The 17500-nt window shown below is 39.4% G+C and overlaps 1 protein-coding gene across 2 annotated transcripts in view; it reads left to right on the top strand.

The window, feature by feature from the left end:
- The window catches only part of LOC306985338 (potassium voltage-gated channel subfamily A member 3), a 175425-nt gene extending 167754 nt beyond the window's left edge, over positions 1–7671 (top strand). Inside the window, exons 1-2 of one of the 2 annotated variants that reach the window (XM_079587476.1) lie at positions 1–3626; positions 7238–7671. The exon at positions 1–3626 is cut by the window's left edge and continues 261 nt beyond it. In XM_079587476.1, the coding sequence (XP_079443602.1) occupies positions 1–1414 (1414 nt within the window). In that variant the 3' untranslated portion in view covers positions 1415–3626; positions 7238–7671. The remainder of the gene's footprint in view (positions 3627–7237) is intronic. The other variant, XR_013794786.1, reaches the window with a different exon arrangement.
- The last annotated feature ends 9829 nt before the right edge of the window (positions 7672–17500 follow it).

Below are 17500 nucleotides of genomic sequence, written 5' to 3'. Positions count from 1 at the left end.
GGCGGCGCTGCCCGGGCACCAGTCGCTCGAGCGCTACGAGCCGGACCACGAGTGTTGCGAGAGAGTTGTCATCAATATCTCGGGCTTGCGATTCGAGACGCAGCTCAAAACCCTGGCCCAGTTCCCCGAGACCCTGCTTGGCGACCCCAAAAAGAGAATGCGCTACTTCGACCCTCTCAGAAACGAGTATTTCTTTGACAGGAATCGCCCGAGCTTCGATGCCATTTTGTATTACTATCAGTCAGGCGGGCGCATACGGAGACCCGTGAACGTGCCCATTGACATTTTCTCCGAAGAGATACGCTTCTATGAGCTCGGGGAGGAGGCCATGGAGAAATTCCGTGAGGACGAGGGCTTTATAAAAGAGGAAGAGCGTCCTTTGCCCACCAATGAGTTTCAGCGACAGGTGTGGTTGCTGTTTGAGTACCCGGAGAGCTCGGGTCCCGCCAGGGGCATCGCGATCGTCTCCGTGCTGGTCATTTTGATATCAATCGTCATCTTTTGTCTGGAAACGTTACCCGAATTTCGGGACGACAAACACGAAAGGATGATCGCCCCGCGTGTGAACGGAACTCTCCCGTACTTCTCGAGTCCCTTCTCAGACCCGTTCTTTGTCGTCGAGACTCTTTGCATCATCTGGTTCTCTTTCGAACTGCTCGTCAGGTTCTTCGCGTGCCCGAGCAAAGCCACGTTCTCCAAGAACATCATGAACATTATTGACATAGTGGCCATTATACCCTATTTCATCACTTTGGGGACGGAGCTCGCTGAAAGGCAAGGGAACGGGCAACAGGCGATGTCCTTGGCTATTCTCCGGGTCATCAGACTAGTGCGCGTGTTCCGGATATTCAAACTCTCGCGGCACTCGAAAGGACTCCAGATTCTGGGGCAAACGCTCAAAGCCAGCATGCGCGAGCTGGGCTTGTTGATATTCTTTCTCTTCATCGGCGTCATCTTATTCTCGAGCGCTGTCTACTTCGCTGAAGCGGACGATCCCGACTCGGGCTTCAGCAGCATCCCTGATGCGTTCTGGTGGGCGGTGGTAACCATGACGACCGTGGGATACGGCGACATGCACCCGGTCACCATAGGGGGCAAAATCGTGGGCTCCCTGTGTGCGATTGCGGGCGTGTTAACCATCGCTCTCCCAGTGCCAGTCATCGTGTCCAATTTCAACTACTTCTACCACCGAGAGACCGAAGGAGAGGAGCAGGCGCAGTACCTGCACATCGGCAGCTGTCAGCCTCTGTCCTCCTCCGAGGAGCTGAAGAAGACGGGCAGCACCTCGTCGCTCAGCAAGTCGGAGTACATGGTCATCGAGGAGGGCATCAACAGCGCCTTCAAGCAGCCCAACTTCCCCGCGCAGAACGACCAGAACTGTGTGAACATTAAGAAGATGTTCACAGACGTCTAGGCTTTCGTGTCTGCGCGATATGGTTAACGCCATCATGACATTACGCAGATTTCCAGGACGCAGAGGGAATGGTTACATGTTTTACGCGCCAGTCCCATGCAGTGGTTAACACCTGTTTGATCGAACCATTGTACTGTGAGGAGAAAGCCTCTGTCGGCTTTCAATATATTTGCTGTTTTTATACATTCATTCATGTAGGCACTGTGTGTGTGTGGCAAGCCAACTTCACATTTATTCCTTAAACTAGTAGGCCTATTTTTTTTTTTGTATAGTTTATGTTTTTGATTTGTAGTAAGCAAAATATTTGTCTTTGAATTACGTCGGCTGTACAGATGATCAACCATTCACTTCTGACTAGCATTTAGTTACATGTTTAATCTTACTTTAACTACTGTAGATATTATGACAAGTTAAAGATGCAATTTGACCTAGTGGTGAGCTTTAAAAATGTTACTAACTAGTATTGGGATATACATCAACGCATCATAAATAAGTAATAAATAAGTCATCGAAAAACTGGAACAAGTGCCAGCAACCATTAGAATACATTAGAAGTGAATAGTTAATCAATTATCTTCTGGAAACAAACAAGTTACTGACGAACAAAATAATAAGTACTATAGTATCTAATGAATAGTTTACTGGTTAAACTGAAAAGATACCACTTATTGACTGACTCACAAGTAATACAAATATTATATATATGATATATTCAACTACTATTTGTAAAGTTTTTGAAAGAAGTCTCTTCTGCTTATCAAGACTGCATTTATTTGATAAAAAATACAGAAAAAAAACTGCAATATTATTAAATATTATTATAATTTAAATCAGTGGTTTTCTACTTGAATACAATTTAAAATGTAATTTATTCCTGTGATCAGAGCTGGATTTTCAGCATCATTACAGTCTTCAGTGTCACATGATCCTTCAGAAATCATTCTAATATGATGATTTATTAATGTCGGAAACAGTTGCACTGCTTAACTTTTCAGAATTCATCGATGCATTTATTCAAAATAGAAAACTTTTCAAACGATATAAATCTTTACTTTTTTATTTATTTATTTAACACATCCTTTCTGAATAAAAGTAATTTCTTTCCACAAAAAAAAAAACTACTTGATGAAAAATTGTGCATCAAATAAACATAAAAATGTATCACATCAGAATGATTTCTAAAGGATCACGTGACACTGAAGACTGGAGTTATGATTTCTGAAAATTCAGTTAAGACTTTTTTCAAAACATTAAAAATAGTGTTTCCAAACTTTTCGGCATTAACTAGTTTAAGGGGAAAATGTTAAACGCTTGCCACAAAACCAGTATAATATCGTCGATGACAAGTTATTAGCTATTCTATTCAAACGCACTCGTGGCATCGCATAGTCTACTTTGACATACATTGCTGGAAACTTAGTCCCGTTTATTCGCACCAGAATAGGGAGAGAAGCGCTTATAATAACGAAAGAAGATAGCCCATTTAAATGTGTTGTGTATTTTCTTACATTCCGGACAAGAGTTGCTCAGATAACACATCACTTGTTGGAATTGTGTGCTTCTGTTGTGTGTCCGTGTTCCTGTCAAGAGTGAAACCAATGAAAGATGCATACGATGCTAAATGTGACCCTTTTCTCCGTTTGTGCGATTAGAGTTCAGATCTGAATAGTTATCATTTACGCACAAGTTCAGAGACTATCTAATGTGTGTCGATCACTGAAGTTCAAGGGGAGAAGGATGGGAAAGGTCAGAGACTGAACGCGCTTTCCACTGGATACTCTCATCACGTTGGAGTGATGCAGTCTCCATAGCGACGATGGGTTCCATTGTTGCCATGGCATTTTTTTTTTTTTTTTTTGGTTTCCTCAGTAATACGCCAGAATGTTTTGAAGTCTGGCTGAAGATTTTGCTATCTTGCTGGATTTATGAAATGGATCTGGATTTCATAAGCGAACGGCCAACACGATCAATCATAGTGACTGCACTGGAGTATAGGCCTATCTTCAAAAGACTATTAAGCCACGCTATGGGATACTAAAGTGCAATACGTGAATGTTTCATCACTGAATCGTTATAGACCAAACACAGACTGAAGTAAAACATGAATGTGTGTGAAGCAGAGCGCCTGCGATACACTGATCCTTCACAAGAGGCTGCTGTCTCTCCGCCAAACGCTCCGAGTCTCCCACAGGATCCTGGTCTTAAGAAACAGGTGAATCCCACATTCATTATTATACTTCATATTAAATAATACAAGTTTGTAGTTGTACTTTTGTCTTGGTTTGCTCCTGCATGGACGAGTTTAGTTTCTCATTTCTCATCGTTTAATTTCTGCACGAGCACTGATGGGTTTCTTAAAAAAAAAGAGACAACATACGAAATGCAAAGCTAGTAAAGCCATATTAGTCAAGGTATGGTGTTAAATACAAACGAATCTCCTTTTGAATACTATTTTATCCAAATATGGTCAATCCTGCCCCACCTTGGCTCACCTTGAGTTGACATTGGTTTGGAAAGTGTGTGTGACGTCACGACTGTCGTAGTGCTGCCACCTTGTGTCTCAATGTTACAGCGCCGTAATGTCACTGCCATTCAGAGCGACTGTCTTTATATTTAAAAATATTTAATAATAAATATATTAGTGCTGTCAAATCGATTAATTGCATTAAACAAAATCGAATATTTTATGTTAAAATAGCAATGTTTCCAATTTTTTTGACCGGTTATTTTGATACTGTATATGGCTGATGACAATTCAGTTTTGCATCACAGAAAATAAATGACATTTTAAAGTATATTAAAATAGAAAAAACTTTACTTTAAATTGTAATAATATTTCACAATATTACACTGTTTTTTCTGCTTGATAGAAGAGACTTTTTTCAAAAACATTAAAATGTTTCCAAACCTTTGACAGGTAAATACATATGCAAATATATTTATGCGATTAATCACCATGAATCGATTTGACAGCACAAAACATGTGTGTGTGTGTGTGTGTGTGTGTGTGTGTGTGTGTGTGTGTGTGTGTGTGTGTGCATATGAAGACTTCAGATTTTAAACCTCTAAGTCCGTCTGACATTTTTCTTTTAAACGAGCATTTTTATTCTCCTATGTTCTGTATTCTGTAATCCTTATTAAAATTAAAATTAAAGAAATAAATAAATAGGTTTCTTAGATAAACAAATATGACAAAGCTTTATATATACAGTCTATATTCAAAGAAATACAATCCCAAATGAAATAGCATAGTAATCTTTTGCACTTATCAGTTCAGATATCATTTCACTGACAAACATTATCATACAGAAATCTGCCAGTCAGCCTGTGATAGTTTCTGTCATTATATCTGTTGAGTCTCTGTTCAGGCCCGGTCTAGTAGTTTAGTCTTTCTGATACATCAGATCAAGTAAGAATAGCAAAAGAAATCTGAGCCCAGACTCTGGATTTCATTTATGACCCAGAACAATTGCGTTTTAATGCAGAGAGACGTGCAAAACGCTATCCATCTGATCTTCTGCAACATTGCGCACGTCATTGCAAGGAATCTAGGACAAGCTGTGTTTCTCGGGGAGCGCTGGAGAGCTCTTCTGCACCGCTGTCTTTCTCTACACTGGATACTTGTAATTTGAGCCAATCTCATGCTGTCTGCACACACTTCCCCATCTTAATGTATCTCTTCTTTGAGCAGTTTAGCCTCAGAGACATGATTCTGTGCTTTTAAAAGGCTTTGCTGTTTTCGCCTGCCACGTTGCGTAATAGACCTGAATGAAAGTCCTCCTCGTGGACCACATTCAGGACGAGACCCACTTCCTGATTTTAGGTCCGTGAAGAAACAACGTGCTGAGTTCGGTTCACACTCCGTTATTGACACATTTCTTTTGATCATTCGGTTAAAATGTTGCCAAACAGGATTGCTTTTGATATTGCGTCGTAATAACACAAATGTGACCCTGGACCACAAAACCAGTCACATGTTTTTTTTAATTGAGATTTATACATCACATGAAAGCTGAATAAATAAGCTTTCCATTGATGTATGTGTAACCCCTCCACCCGCCCCGCTCTGTGCGGGCCTCGAGCCCGGGTCTCCAGCGTGAGAGTCAGGCATTCTAACAAGCAGGCTAAAGACTGCAGCCTCTAGCGCTAGAGCACCTATTGAGATCAGAGGAGTGAGGTTTACTCGCACAGCGACTACTAAATGGCCTCCATTACACTCACCCCCCTAAACCTCACTCCCATCTGGGTCACGGCACCAATTAAACCCCTCCACCCGAGTCCTTCTCACCCCGCTCCGTGCGGGTCTCCGGCATGAGAGTCAGGCGCTCTAAAAAGCAGGCTTAAGACTGCAGCCTCTAGTGTCTGGTTTACTCGCACAGCGACTACTAACTGGCCTCCGTTACACTCACCCCCCTAAACCTCACTCCCACCCGGGTCACGACACCAATGAAACCCCTCCACCCGGGTCCTTCTCACCCCGCTCCGTGCGGGTCTCGAACCCGGGTCTCCGGCATGAGAGTCAGGCGCTCGAACAAGCAGGCTAAAGATTGCAGCCTCTAGCGTTACATATGGTTTGTTTGGATAGGACAATATTTGGCCGAGATACAACAATTTGAAAATTTGGAATCTGAGGGAGCAAAAAAATGTGAGAAAATCGCCTTTAAAGTTGTGCATTTATGTTCACGATTGTGCCTGCATTCCTCACAAAAACCATTTTTTTATATATTTACGGTAGGAAATTTACAAAATATCTTCGTGGAACATGATCTTTACTTAATATGATTTAAAGTTATTTTTGGCATAAAAGAAAAATCTATAATTTTGACCCACACATTGTGTATTGTTGTGTATTGTGTACCCATGTATTGTTGGCTATCGCCACAAATATAGCCGTGCTACTTGTGACTGGTTTTGTGATCCAGGGTCACATATGATTAGGATCGCTTTTCTGAATGTAACTAAATCCTGCAATATTTTTGCGATGTGAATGATGCCTAACATCAGATCAGATTTTCACCTGCATGGTGAACCCATCTAAACCCATCCAAACCCATCCAAACCCATCTAAACCCATCTAAACCCATCCAAACCCATCTAAACCCATCTAAACCCATCCAAACCCATCTAAACCCATCCAAACCCATCTAAACCCATCTAAACCCATCCAAACCCATCCAAACCCATCTAAACCCATCCAAACCCATCTAAACCCATCTAAACCCATCCAAACCCATCTAAACCCATCTAAACCCATCCAAACCCATCTAAACCCATCCAAACCCATCTAAACCCATCTAAACCCATCTAAACCCATCTAAACCCATCCAAACCCATCTAAACCCATCTAAACCCATCCAAACCCATCCAACCATCCAAACCCATCCAAACCCATCTAAAAATGCCCAAGCGACGGTCCAGAACACCCATTGCAATCTGAACATTGATTTGAAATAAATGACACACATTTGAAAAGTATATTCAAATAGAAAACCATTATTTAAATTTTTAATAAAATTTCACAATATTAAAAATTTTTACTGCATTTTTTGAACAAATAAATGTAGGCTTGATGAACAAGAGACTTCTTTAAAAAAACATTAATAAATAGTAATGTGTCCAAAGTTTTGACCCATCTTCATTACATCTGACCGTTGTGGCAGCGAGTTTTCTACAGACGTGCACCATTTGTATTTTTTTTTTAAGAAAATGTACCCAGATCTGTGCCCTCAAATATCAGTGATCTTTCCAGGTTACCACAAACAATTCATGTCTTTTTTTTCTTCCTTTTTTTTCCAGTTTTTCATGTGTTGTTTCTTCCTCCAGTCTTGCACAGCAGTGAGGAAGGAGAAGGAAGTGGAGGAAGCTTTAACGGAGGCCGGATTGCCTGTGTGGACCCCAGCTTGCCAAACGTAGGGGCTCGTGGACTGTTCCCTTCTCCTCCACGTTTCTAGGAGGAGGTGCCTTCAAAAAAAAAAAAACCCAAACCCCTCCAGCCTCCAGGCAACCCCCATCCCGTCCCGTCCCGGCTCGACCGACCCGCCGCACCACTTGCCTTTTCAGTGTTCAGTATTCATCCTCTTTACCAAAAGAAGATGGACTCCTGTGTTCATGTGCTGTTTCTGCTGCTAAATGTAAGATTGGTAGCTCCGCGTACCGTAAGTGCTCCTTCACGGCGTTGTGGAGGGCTGTGCTAGTTACGCTAGCTCCATCAGCTGTCATGTGTCGTCTTTGACGTTGCTGTATAAACCGATAGTCATAAACGTGACGCCTCCTTGTCGTTTCTGAGTGGTGTTGGTTACTCGTGGCTTTCTCTGGTCCCATCTGTTGGTGTGTCACATCACATGCCAACTTATATCATTCTAATGGCCATTATTTACATGTGGAATCCCTTCTCGTCACATCGCATTCATCACGCGAAGGTTGTTGTGTTGTGTGTCCTGACTATCGCATCAAGGACAGTTAAGCAATAAGGCACTGTATATTAGAGGCCAGGCTATGTTGTGAATTTAGCGGCCGTTCCTCCACGGGACACGTTCTTGTATTCTGTCTATTTCTATGCTATTTTCAAATCGTCGGTCTGTTTGTATGTATGAATGTTGCGGTTGGATGATTTTGGCAGGTAGACGCTGCTATTAGACGCTGTGACGTATGGAAGCCAATTCAGAGTAATTGTGACTTTATATCTCGCAATTGATGATATTGTGACTATATCACAATAGCCGCTTTACATTTGTGAATTAATTTTTTCTTGTGAATGGAGCTTTATTTCTCTGACTTTATATCACAGAATGTGATATCGCGAGTTAATTTCTCACAATGTGACTTTACATTTCACAATTGTCATATATATCACAATTGTTTTGTAAAAAAATTTTTTAGTCAACTTCGTAGTCTAGCTAAATATTTTTGGTCAGCAACATACAGTGCGAATATTGAATTACATCTCTGCCGCCTTTCACTTCACAGTTTGTGTTAGTTGCTGACGATGGGTTTGAAACTGTGCGTCATTTTAGTGCAGAACAGTCAGGTTTGGGAAGCAAAAACTAATTTTCTCCATATAGGGAAACTAATTTTCAACGTTAACGTATAAGGACTGTGAGCTACGAGGTCGTTAACTGATGGTATTATTTAAAAAAATAATCATGTTAATAAACGTTAACAGGTTAACAGCGGAATTCATGGTAAAAAAACTACATTACCCATAATGCTGTACAGCAAATTCCACCAATCAAAGGGTTGCTAAAAGAGCTGTTAAGCTCCGCCTACTATCATGAAGCACAACGAATATAATCGAGTCGGTCTCTCTACGCTCTCAAAATACTGAAATGTTTATATACATATTTTGCAATAAAGTTACAATATATTGTTTTGATATAATCAACACTTGTAAATGAGTAGTTTGTTATATTTCTCCATCATTTTTAATTTGATTATGCTATGCGCAATGCACCATGGGATTGTAGTAATTTTCCTCACTAAAGCCACACAGTCTAAAGTACACAGCCTTTACCTTTGTATTTTTGTCAGATTTTGACAAGAAAGTGTGTGAGAGCTCCTCCTTCCTCCTCTTTAACTCTGACATTATTCACAATACAGAACAGCTTCAAGTGCCTTATTGCTTCTGTAAAACAGTTACTTCATAATAAAAACATTAAAGGACAATTCCGGTGAAAAATGAACCTAGGGGTTAAGAACACATGGTTACCGAGTCGACCGTTCTCTGGGATGCGTTTTCATGATAATCGAATGTAAAGAGATTTATCTCTAAGTAAGTAAGCACTAAGTAAGTGTACAGACTGGACAGAAAACAGTCTCGACTAGTCGAGCCACGAACACCGGTCTACGTTAGACTTCACAAACGTAATTCCCATCGACCAGCTCACTTAGCACAGCGTTCGTTGCTCGACTAGTCGAGACTGTTTTCCAAGATGCCTCCTGCCTGTATTCGCGTAATACTGTTTTTATAAAGTATCTTCTTATTAAACTGTCTGTACACTTACAAAGTTCCCAATGCTTCGGTTTGCATGTAGGGACCCTCATTATGCTACTGTGTTAGTGTGAGGCTATTTTGAGCCGTGTTAGTGGTATTAACTAGCGATTTACTTCTACCTATTATATGTCGCATAATAGCGTTATAAGCTAATCTGTTTTTAGAGATAAAACTCTTTATATTCGATTATCATGAAAACGCATCACAGAGAACGATCGACTCAGTAACCATGTTAATTACCCCTAGGTTCATTTTTCACCAGAAGTGTCCTTTAAGGGCACAATTTTTCATTAAAACTCTTCTTGTCATCGAATTGAATCACATGCCACCCGTCTGCTAGACTTACTGCTCAGTGCTAGTGAACAGGTGTTAATGTGTCATGACGGTTATTGACCAATCCGCACCCAGGACTTGAAATATCAGTGTTTGATGTTCATATATGATGCAAAATCAGGATAACAAATTTTTAAAAACAATCAAATAAATCCCGGGAGAAGGAACACTGATACCCTTCAATGGAAATCATGTGATTAAAAACTCGTGAGGGATATGAAGCTACAGCACTGTTTGAGTTGAGTGTGCCTGGCGTACAGCTGCAGTGGCCCAGTTGCACGACCTTCAATACTGCAGAGAAGCTTTTAGTCCAAGTGAAAGAAAAAGGACAGGTTTTGAGGATATGCACGCATAGGTCTCAGCTATAAGCGCTGTTCTGTTTAGCTCTGTTTTATTTCATTTTGACGGGAAAATATTCATGGGTTTATCTTTGAATGATCCCTTGTCGCGCTCAGTATAATAGTATCACTAATGTGAAAGAGGGGCGCCACATGCCACCGCAGGATATGAGTCACCAGTGCTAAATACAGAGGCTCAGTGATTACTCGACATTTATGCGAGGTTATTTTATAATAATAGCCTTTGCAAACCGTTGTATTTCTTCAGTGGGACAAAAAAAAGGAGAAATTTAGAAGAATGAGCTGTGAATGTGACTGGAAATGTGTTCGACGACTTCACACAAAGCCAGTGGTGGACAGTAACTTGTATTTTTACTTTGTTACTGTAATTAAAGGGACAGTACACCCAAAAAGGACAATTCTGTCATTTACTGCCCCTCAAGTTGTTCCAAACCTGTATGAGTTTCTTTCTTCTGTTGAACTAAAAAGAAGATATTTTGAAGAATGTCGGTAACTTGACAGTTGACGGTAGCCATTGACTTCTATAGGGGAAAAAGTCAATGGCTACCGTCAACTGTGTGGTTTCCGACATTCTTCAAAATATCTTCTTTTCTTACTTGCAGATCAATAAGTGTTTGCATAATCTTCCTTATTGACTAGCTACTTGACAATCCATAATAATTCATAATCATGTCAAGCTGAGCTGTATCCTTAAGCTCTATCCGTGTGTCTAGAACATTATAACCCCACGTAAGTACTTTAGAAGATTTGGAGTAAAGCTTGGAGCACTTTTATGCTACTGTTGTGGTGCTTTTGTTACTTTTCTGAACGTTAATAGCCACATTTTAAGCGCATGGTTTGAGTGACTGTAAACTCTCCTTTTGTGTTTCATGGAAGAAAGAAACCAACACAGTGTTAGAAGCACATGATAATCTATTAAATCAAGTAAATCAGCAAAATATATGAAATATTCCTCAGTGGCTTTTGTCCCACATGTGCATTTTTCATGCAATAGCAGAACACAACTGCTAACTTTCCGAGTGTGTAGACCATGATGTGTTTTTCTGAAAGAGCAGAATCTGCTTATTCTACCGTTTTTCTAAAATCAGGTGTTAAAGCCACACTATGTGTTTTCGTCACAATAAGGAAGGTCACTGCCGGTCCAAGGTCAGGGGTCGGTACGATTTTCAAATATCTTTTGAAAAAGTATCTTAAAAAATGCAATGAAAACAATAATATTACAGAATATTATTACCATTCAACTTTTTTTTATTGTAATATATGTTAAAATGTAATTTATTCCTGTGATCAAAGCTGAATTTTCAGCATCATTACTTCAGAGTCACTTGATCTTTCAGAAATCATTCTAATATGATGATTTGATGCTCAAGAAACATTTCTGATTATTATCAGTTGAAAACAGCTGGGCTGTTTCATATTTTGGTGAAAAACAATATATATATATATATTTTCCCTTTCTTTTTTTTACAGGATATTTTGATGAATAGAAAGTTCAAAGTAACAGAAACAAATATATATATATCTTACCGACCCCAAACTTTGGAACATGTTTGATACATTTCCTTTATGTTCCCAATTCCAACCCGAAAGCTTGTCTGAAGTGTTAGTTTTTCCCCTATGTAATATTGAAGATCAAATTTGTAGTCACATGACCTGCTATGATGCTTGAGCGGTTAGTTTCTGTGGCTGTCATGTTGTGGCCACAGATGGGCAGGATTGTCACCCTTTTTGGAGAGGGAGTTGGAGGGAAACGCTGTCACGCTGTGACCAGATGGAGGCTCTCTATTTCTCGGTTGTGTAGTAGGTGTTTTCTTTTTAATGATCAGCTTCTAATAACCAAACGAACCTACGTTTGTTATCGTCTGGGGGTTGGTTACATAAATGTTCATTTGTGTGCAATTTGCGCCCACCATATCACCACCAAACTAAAGTCAGTTAGTCATTTTCTTTGATATAGCCTTCAGTGTGCGTAAGTGAATCATGCCTTCACTGGTTATGCACTCCAGTGGGTCTGAAAGCCCGCACCTGCTCACACAACACACTCCATCCATCATTTTGCATGCAAACACACACACACACACACACACACACACACACACACACACACACTAATACGCACTCCTATAAATCCCCTTATGGAGTCCTAACTGACTCAAAGCAGATGGTCTTCTCCATGTCCATCCCACTCTGCCGGCTTCTTTCATGCCAGGATGCCACATTGTAGGGAATGTTCCAAGATCCTACAGAGAACGGATTAGACTCAAGCTGAAGGGGTTTTCCTTTTTCCTCCAGACATGGCTCTGCTTTTTTTCCATTGCATGGGCCATCACACAGAAGTCCCCTGAAGCCTTTGCAACAGGGTCTTGTGGCCCATATCCCAGAGTTCACTAAGACGTGGTATTTTGTAAAAGCATGGTCCGGTCCTGATGAAACTGATTTTCATCTAATTTTGATGGGATGATATTGTTTTTCTTAACACTTACATTTTTTTATTATTAACCTAATGATAATTAATTCATAATATATTAGCTTGTGTTACAAACACGACTGATTCTTTAAATCACACAGCTTGAACTTAATTCCCACTTAAAGGGACAGTTCACCCAAAAATGAAAATAATGTAATTAATTACTCACCCTCATGTCGTTCCAAACCTGTTCGAATTTCGTTCATCTTTGAAACACAAATTAAGATCTTTTGATGAAATCGGAGAGCTTTGATGCATCAAAAAGTTAATATGGAGATTGCAAAACTAATTCATCTGAAATGAGCGGTTTAGTCCACAATTTTCTGAATACACAAGATCACTTTATATGATGAACAGATTGAATTTAGGCTTTTATTCACATATAAACATTCATCTACTCACACATCAGTTGTGGTAAACGTAAGCTTAAGCATGTTCACTTGACATGCAAGAACCAATAAGATTCATTCTCATGTGTTACGCATCACGTTTGAGCTTCTGCAAGAACCAATGAGGTTCATTCTCATGTTACGAGAACCAATGAGATTCATTCCAATGAGCCAATGAGATTCATTCTCGTGTTACACAGCACATTTGAGCTTCTGCAAGAACCAATGAGGTTCATTCTCTTGTTACGCAGCACGTTTGAACTTCTGCAAGAACCAATGAGGTTCATTCTCGTGTTACGAGAACCAATGAGAGAACCAATGAGATTCATTCCAATGAGCCAATGAGATTCATTCTCGTGTTACGCAGCACGTTTGGGCTTCAGCAAGAACCAATGAGGTTCATTCTCGTGTTACGCAGCACTTTTGAGCTTCTGCAAGAGTTTGAGCTTCTGCAAGAGTTTGAGCTTCTGCAAGAACCAATGAGATTCATTCTCGTGTTACGCAGCACGTTTGGGCTTCAGCAAGAACCAATGAGGTTCATTCTCGTGTTACGCATCACGTTTGAGCTTCAGCAAGAGTTTGAGCTTCTGCAAGAACCAATGAGGTTCATTCTTGGTCATCAAGCAGGTTCGGTTGAGCTTTTGTTTATGTTTGCTGAGCAATGTTTATGTGAATAAAAAACTATATCATATCTGTTCATCATATAGTGATCGAGTCTCTTCAGAAATGTTTGACTAAACTGCTCAATTCATTTGGATAGTCTTAAGATCTCTTTATGAACTTTTTGAAGCATCAAAGTGGTAGTTGCGAACTTGCGTTGCTGTCAACGGAGGGACAGAAAGTGGGCAAAAAAGCAACTAACTGCATTTAAAAAAAATATAAACTATAAAACATTTTCATTTAATTGCAATTAACATGTAATTAAGTGAAAAATATTACATTCAGCAAATATATTATTTTAAACGTATTTTATTTTCATAATAAGAACTCTTCTTAAAAATTACTGTACAAAATCATCATACAATTGCTTTTTTAAAATATTTAATTTCGTATATCCCTTCAAACCATTAGATATTTGTTTAATACATTATATAATTACTGTATTATGTTTAATAGGTCTGTTTAAAATTAAAACATTTGTTTGATATCATCCTATTATTTATGAAAGATTTCATATAATTCAATAGAAGTAAAGGACGATTCAAAACATAACATAATAACTTGCTTGCTGTGCACCATCCCTAAATGATTATGGTTTGACCGAGAGCACAGCAAGGGGAACAGGTACACCTTAACAGCGTGCCAGAGGTGATACGAGTGCTCTCTGTCGCTATGGCAGGTGTGTGCTCCTTCCTCACAGTCTCCTCGGGGCGCAAGCACAACCCAAGAGGGAGAGAGAGAGAGAGAGAAAGAGGAGAGAGAGGGAGGGGGGGGGGCTGATTCAATAAGAAAACGTGTCTATAAGTCCTGGCACAACAGAGAAAGCAAATGAGCGCAATGACCTTGATGTGTCAACTGCATTGATATGTTTCCTCCCACGAATTCAGGGAGAAAGCAGCTGGTGTGCATATGCATATAAGCGTGTGTCATCTTCGCTGTTTGCGTTGTATCGAATATGCATCTCATCACGGACCTCACGAAAGCACAATTGATCTGACCAGTTTGGGCTGATTTGTTTAAGTCAATGTATTTGTCCATTCCAGCAAAAGCTCCACAGGTAATGGGCAGGAGACCTTATATGGATTTTCCCACTCGCCGGAATAGCAGGGAAGTGATCTCTCGCCTAAAATCAATAGGAATTATCCATTCAGAGAGGTGAGGTGCAAAATATGACACCGTGTCGGCTATTGGAAGCCATTCCTGCTGAAATGCAGGAGTTACCGCCCAGGCGCCCACCTCCCATAAACGTGCAGGCGGATAGCTCAAAATATCAGGAGAAGGGCACCTTCAAGAGAGTTACTGTCATGCATATGGAGGAAGTGATGTCATAATGTGAAAACCAATTATGCGCCGCAGATTTGATCTCGCACAGGGAGATTCTCCTCCAACAAGTTTCCCATCCGCATTCTGTGTGGAGTTTCCATTACTCGCTCTCAGATTAGACTACCGTATCGCTGACTTCCACAAACAGACGGAGCCTATCCACCTGTTCATGTTGGAAATGAGGAGCCATTTAGGGTTATTTCAAATAGTAGAGATGTGACTATAATTTAGAGGCTATTTTAGGAAACATTTGTCACTGTGTAATAAATGATAAAAACCTAGCCTACTTGTCCACATGTCTACTTTAAAACACTGTATGAACATAAAGGGATGAATACTCCATTTTGGATCTGAAAGTGTGTGTGTGTGTGTGTGTGTGTGTGTGTGTGTGTGTGTGTGTGTGTGTGTGTGTGTGTGTGTGTGTGTGTGTGTGTGTGTGTGTGTTAGAGCGATATGGCCGTGAACCTGCCATCGTGCCCTTTCGAGCTGGGACTGATTTGCTCAGGAGACCTTGATGCTTCACCGTAGCAACCCGAGCTGGAGACTGCAGTACACAATGACTCAGACTAGCTTTAATTTAATGTTGGGTTTCCTTTTTTTCATGGGGACTTTCCATGAACATTGTGATTTTTTTTTTACTGTACAAACTATATATTTTAACTATATACCCTAACCCAAACCTTAAACCTACCCATCACAGAAAAAAAATTCTGCAAAAGTTTGTTTTGCTACTTGTGAGGACTCTCCATAGGCGTAATGGTTTTTATACTGTACTAACTGTATATTCTCTCCCCTTACACTGCCCCTATCCCTAAACCTACCCATCACAGGAGACATTCTGCATTTTTACATTTTTAATAAAACATTGGTTTTTTTAAAATGTTTTTTTAAGCTATTTGAATTATGAGGACTCATGAAATGTCCTCATAAACCACGTTTAAGTTGTAATACCAGTGTTATACACATGTCATCAAACTAACAAACATGTGTCAACCATAATAAAGTTACATTGTATGTTGGTCAAAATAATAGTTTGATATTTTTTTTATTTTACTTTTCATATTGCAGTTTGGACTTATGAACGTTTATTATTATTATTATTATAACCTTTATATAAACAGGAAAAGTCCCATTGAGACACAGTCTCTTTTACAAGGGAGTCCTGTGTAGCACGACACGTTAAATCACAATTTATGTTTTACTCATACCAATCAAATGTGTGATTTTTTAAAATATTTTTCTGCTAAACAAAGCTGCATTTATTTGATCAAAATAACAGTTCAACAGCAATATTGTGAAATATGATTATCATTTAAAACAGCTTTTTTCTATTTGAATGTATTGTAAAATATAATTTATTCCTATGATGTCAAAGCTGAATTTTCAACATCATTACTCCAATCTTCAGCGTCACATGATCCTTCAGAAATCATTCTGGGATTTGATGCTCAAGAAAAAAAATATTATTAATGTTGAAAACAGTTGGGATGCTTCATATTCTTGTGGAAACCATGCATTTTTTTAAGGATTCTTGTTTGAGATATAAAAAAAACCCCATATAATTTGTTATATTATAAATGTTCCCTTTCAAATATATTGTAGAATATTTTTTATTTAGAAATATGTTTTTTGTACTTTATTTTATCAAATATAAGGTTTTCTTCTATAATCAGTGTGACAACTTTATACCCATATCTGACAACATGTTCCACAATCAATATTTCACGTCCAAGACAAATAAATGTTCTTTTAAACACAAACCTTACCTGAGAAATATTAATTGGAGTAAAAACTAGCCATGTTCTTAGAAATTCTGATTATTGACAATTACCATATATCCTACTGTACGTACTGTCATGATTATAGTATCATAAAGCCAATAAAGAAGAACAAATGAAGTTATAAACCTTGAAAGAATAAAGATTGTCAAGCAAATGGAAACTCTTTTGTTAGCCTGATTGTTTTGGAGGAAGGGGCTGCATTTGAAATGCTTTCCTTCTAACGACATGTTTCCTCATAAATAATTAGTAGACCAACAGGGAGGTCTGCAGACGGCCCTATAGAGCGGCTTAAGATGTATATAACTGTAGCTGTGTGGCCGTGGACAGGGAGACATGAATCATTGGATCAAACGCAGAGTTTAGTTATCTAGTTTCTCCAAAAAAACAAACAAATATACTTTAAATGAGTTCATTTCAGAAAGGGAATCCACTGAGAATTAGCATTAGCTGTTTTGTTTAGAGAATCTGTTTGGGTTGAACTTAAATCTCGAACTGAAATCATCATATCCCCCTCTGTAGACATTACTTTCTGTTTCTGGTCATCTTGGGAACTGCACTTCACAAGCTTAAGTCCTACAGATCCATTTGTCATAATGATGCTCTCGGATTGAGGCTGAAGAGGACTTGAGGAGTTGCTTTCATTCTTCTTCTCCATGGGTTCAAATTGGAAAAAGAGGTAAAATGAAGTCTAAACTACTTGTGCACTATTCCATGTCTTCTTCAGACTTGCAAAAATGTGCTTGGTTGGGGGACAAAATGCTAAACCTACACGACGCATAACTTT

Source organism: Phoxinus phoxinus (assembly GCF_949152265.1).
Source record: "Phoxinus phoxinus genome assembly, chromosome: 18".
NCBI lineage: Eukaryota > Metazoa > Chordata > Actinopteri > Cypriniformes > Leuciscidae > Phoxinus > Phoxinus phoxinus.
This window is presented reverse-complemented; position numbering and strand designations above follow the sequence as displayed.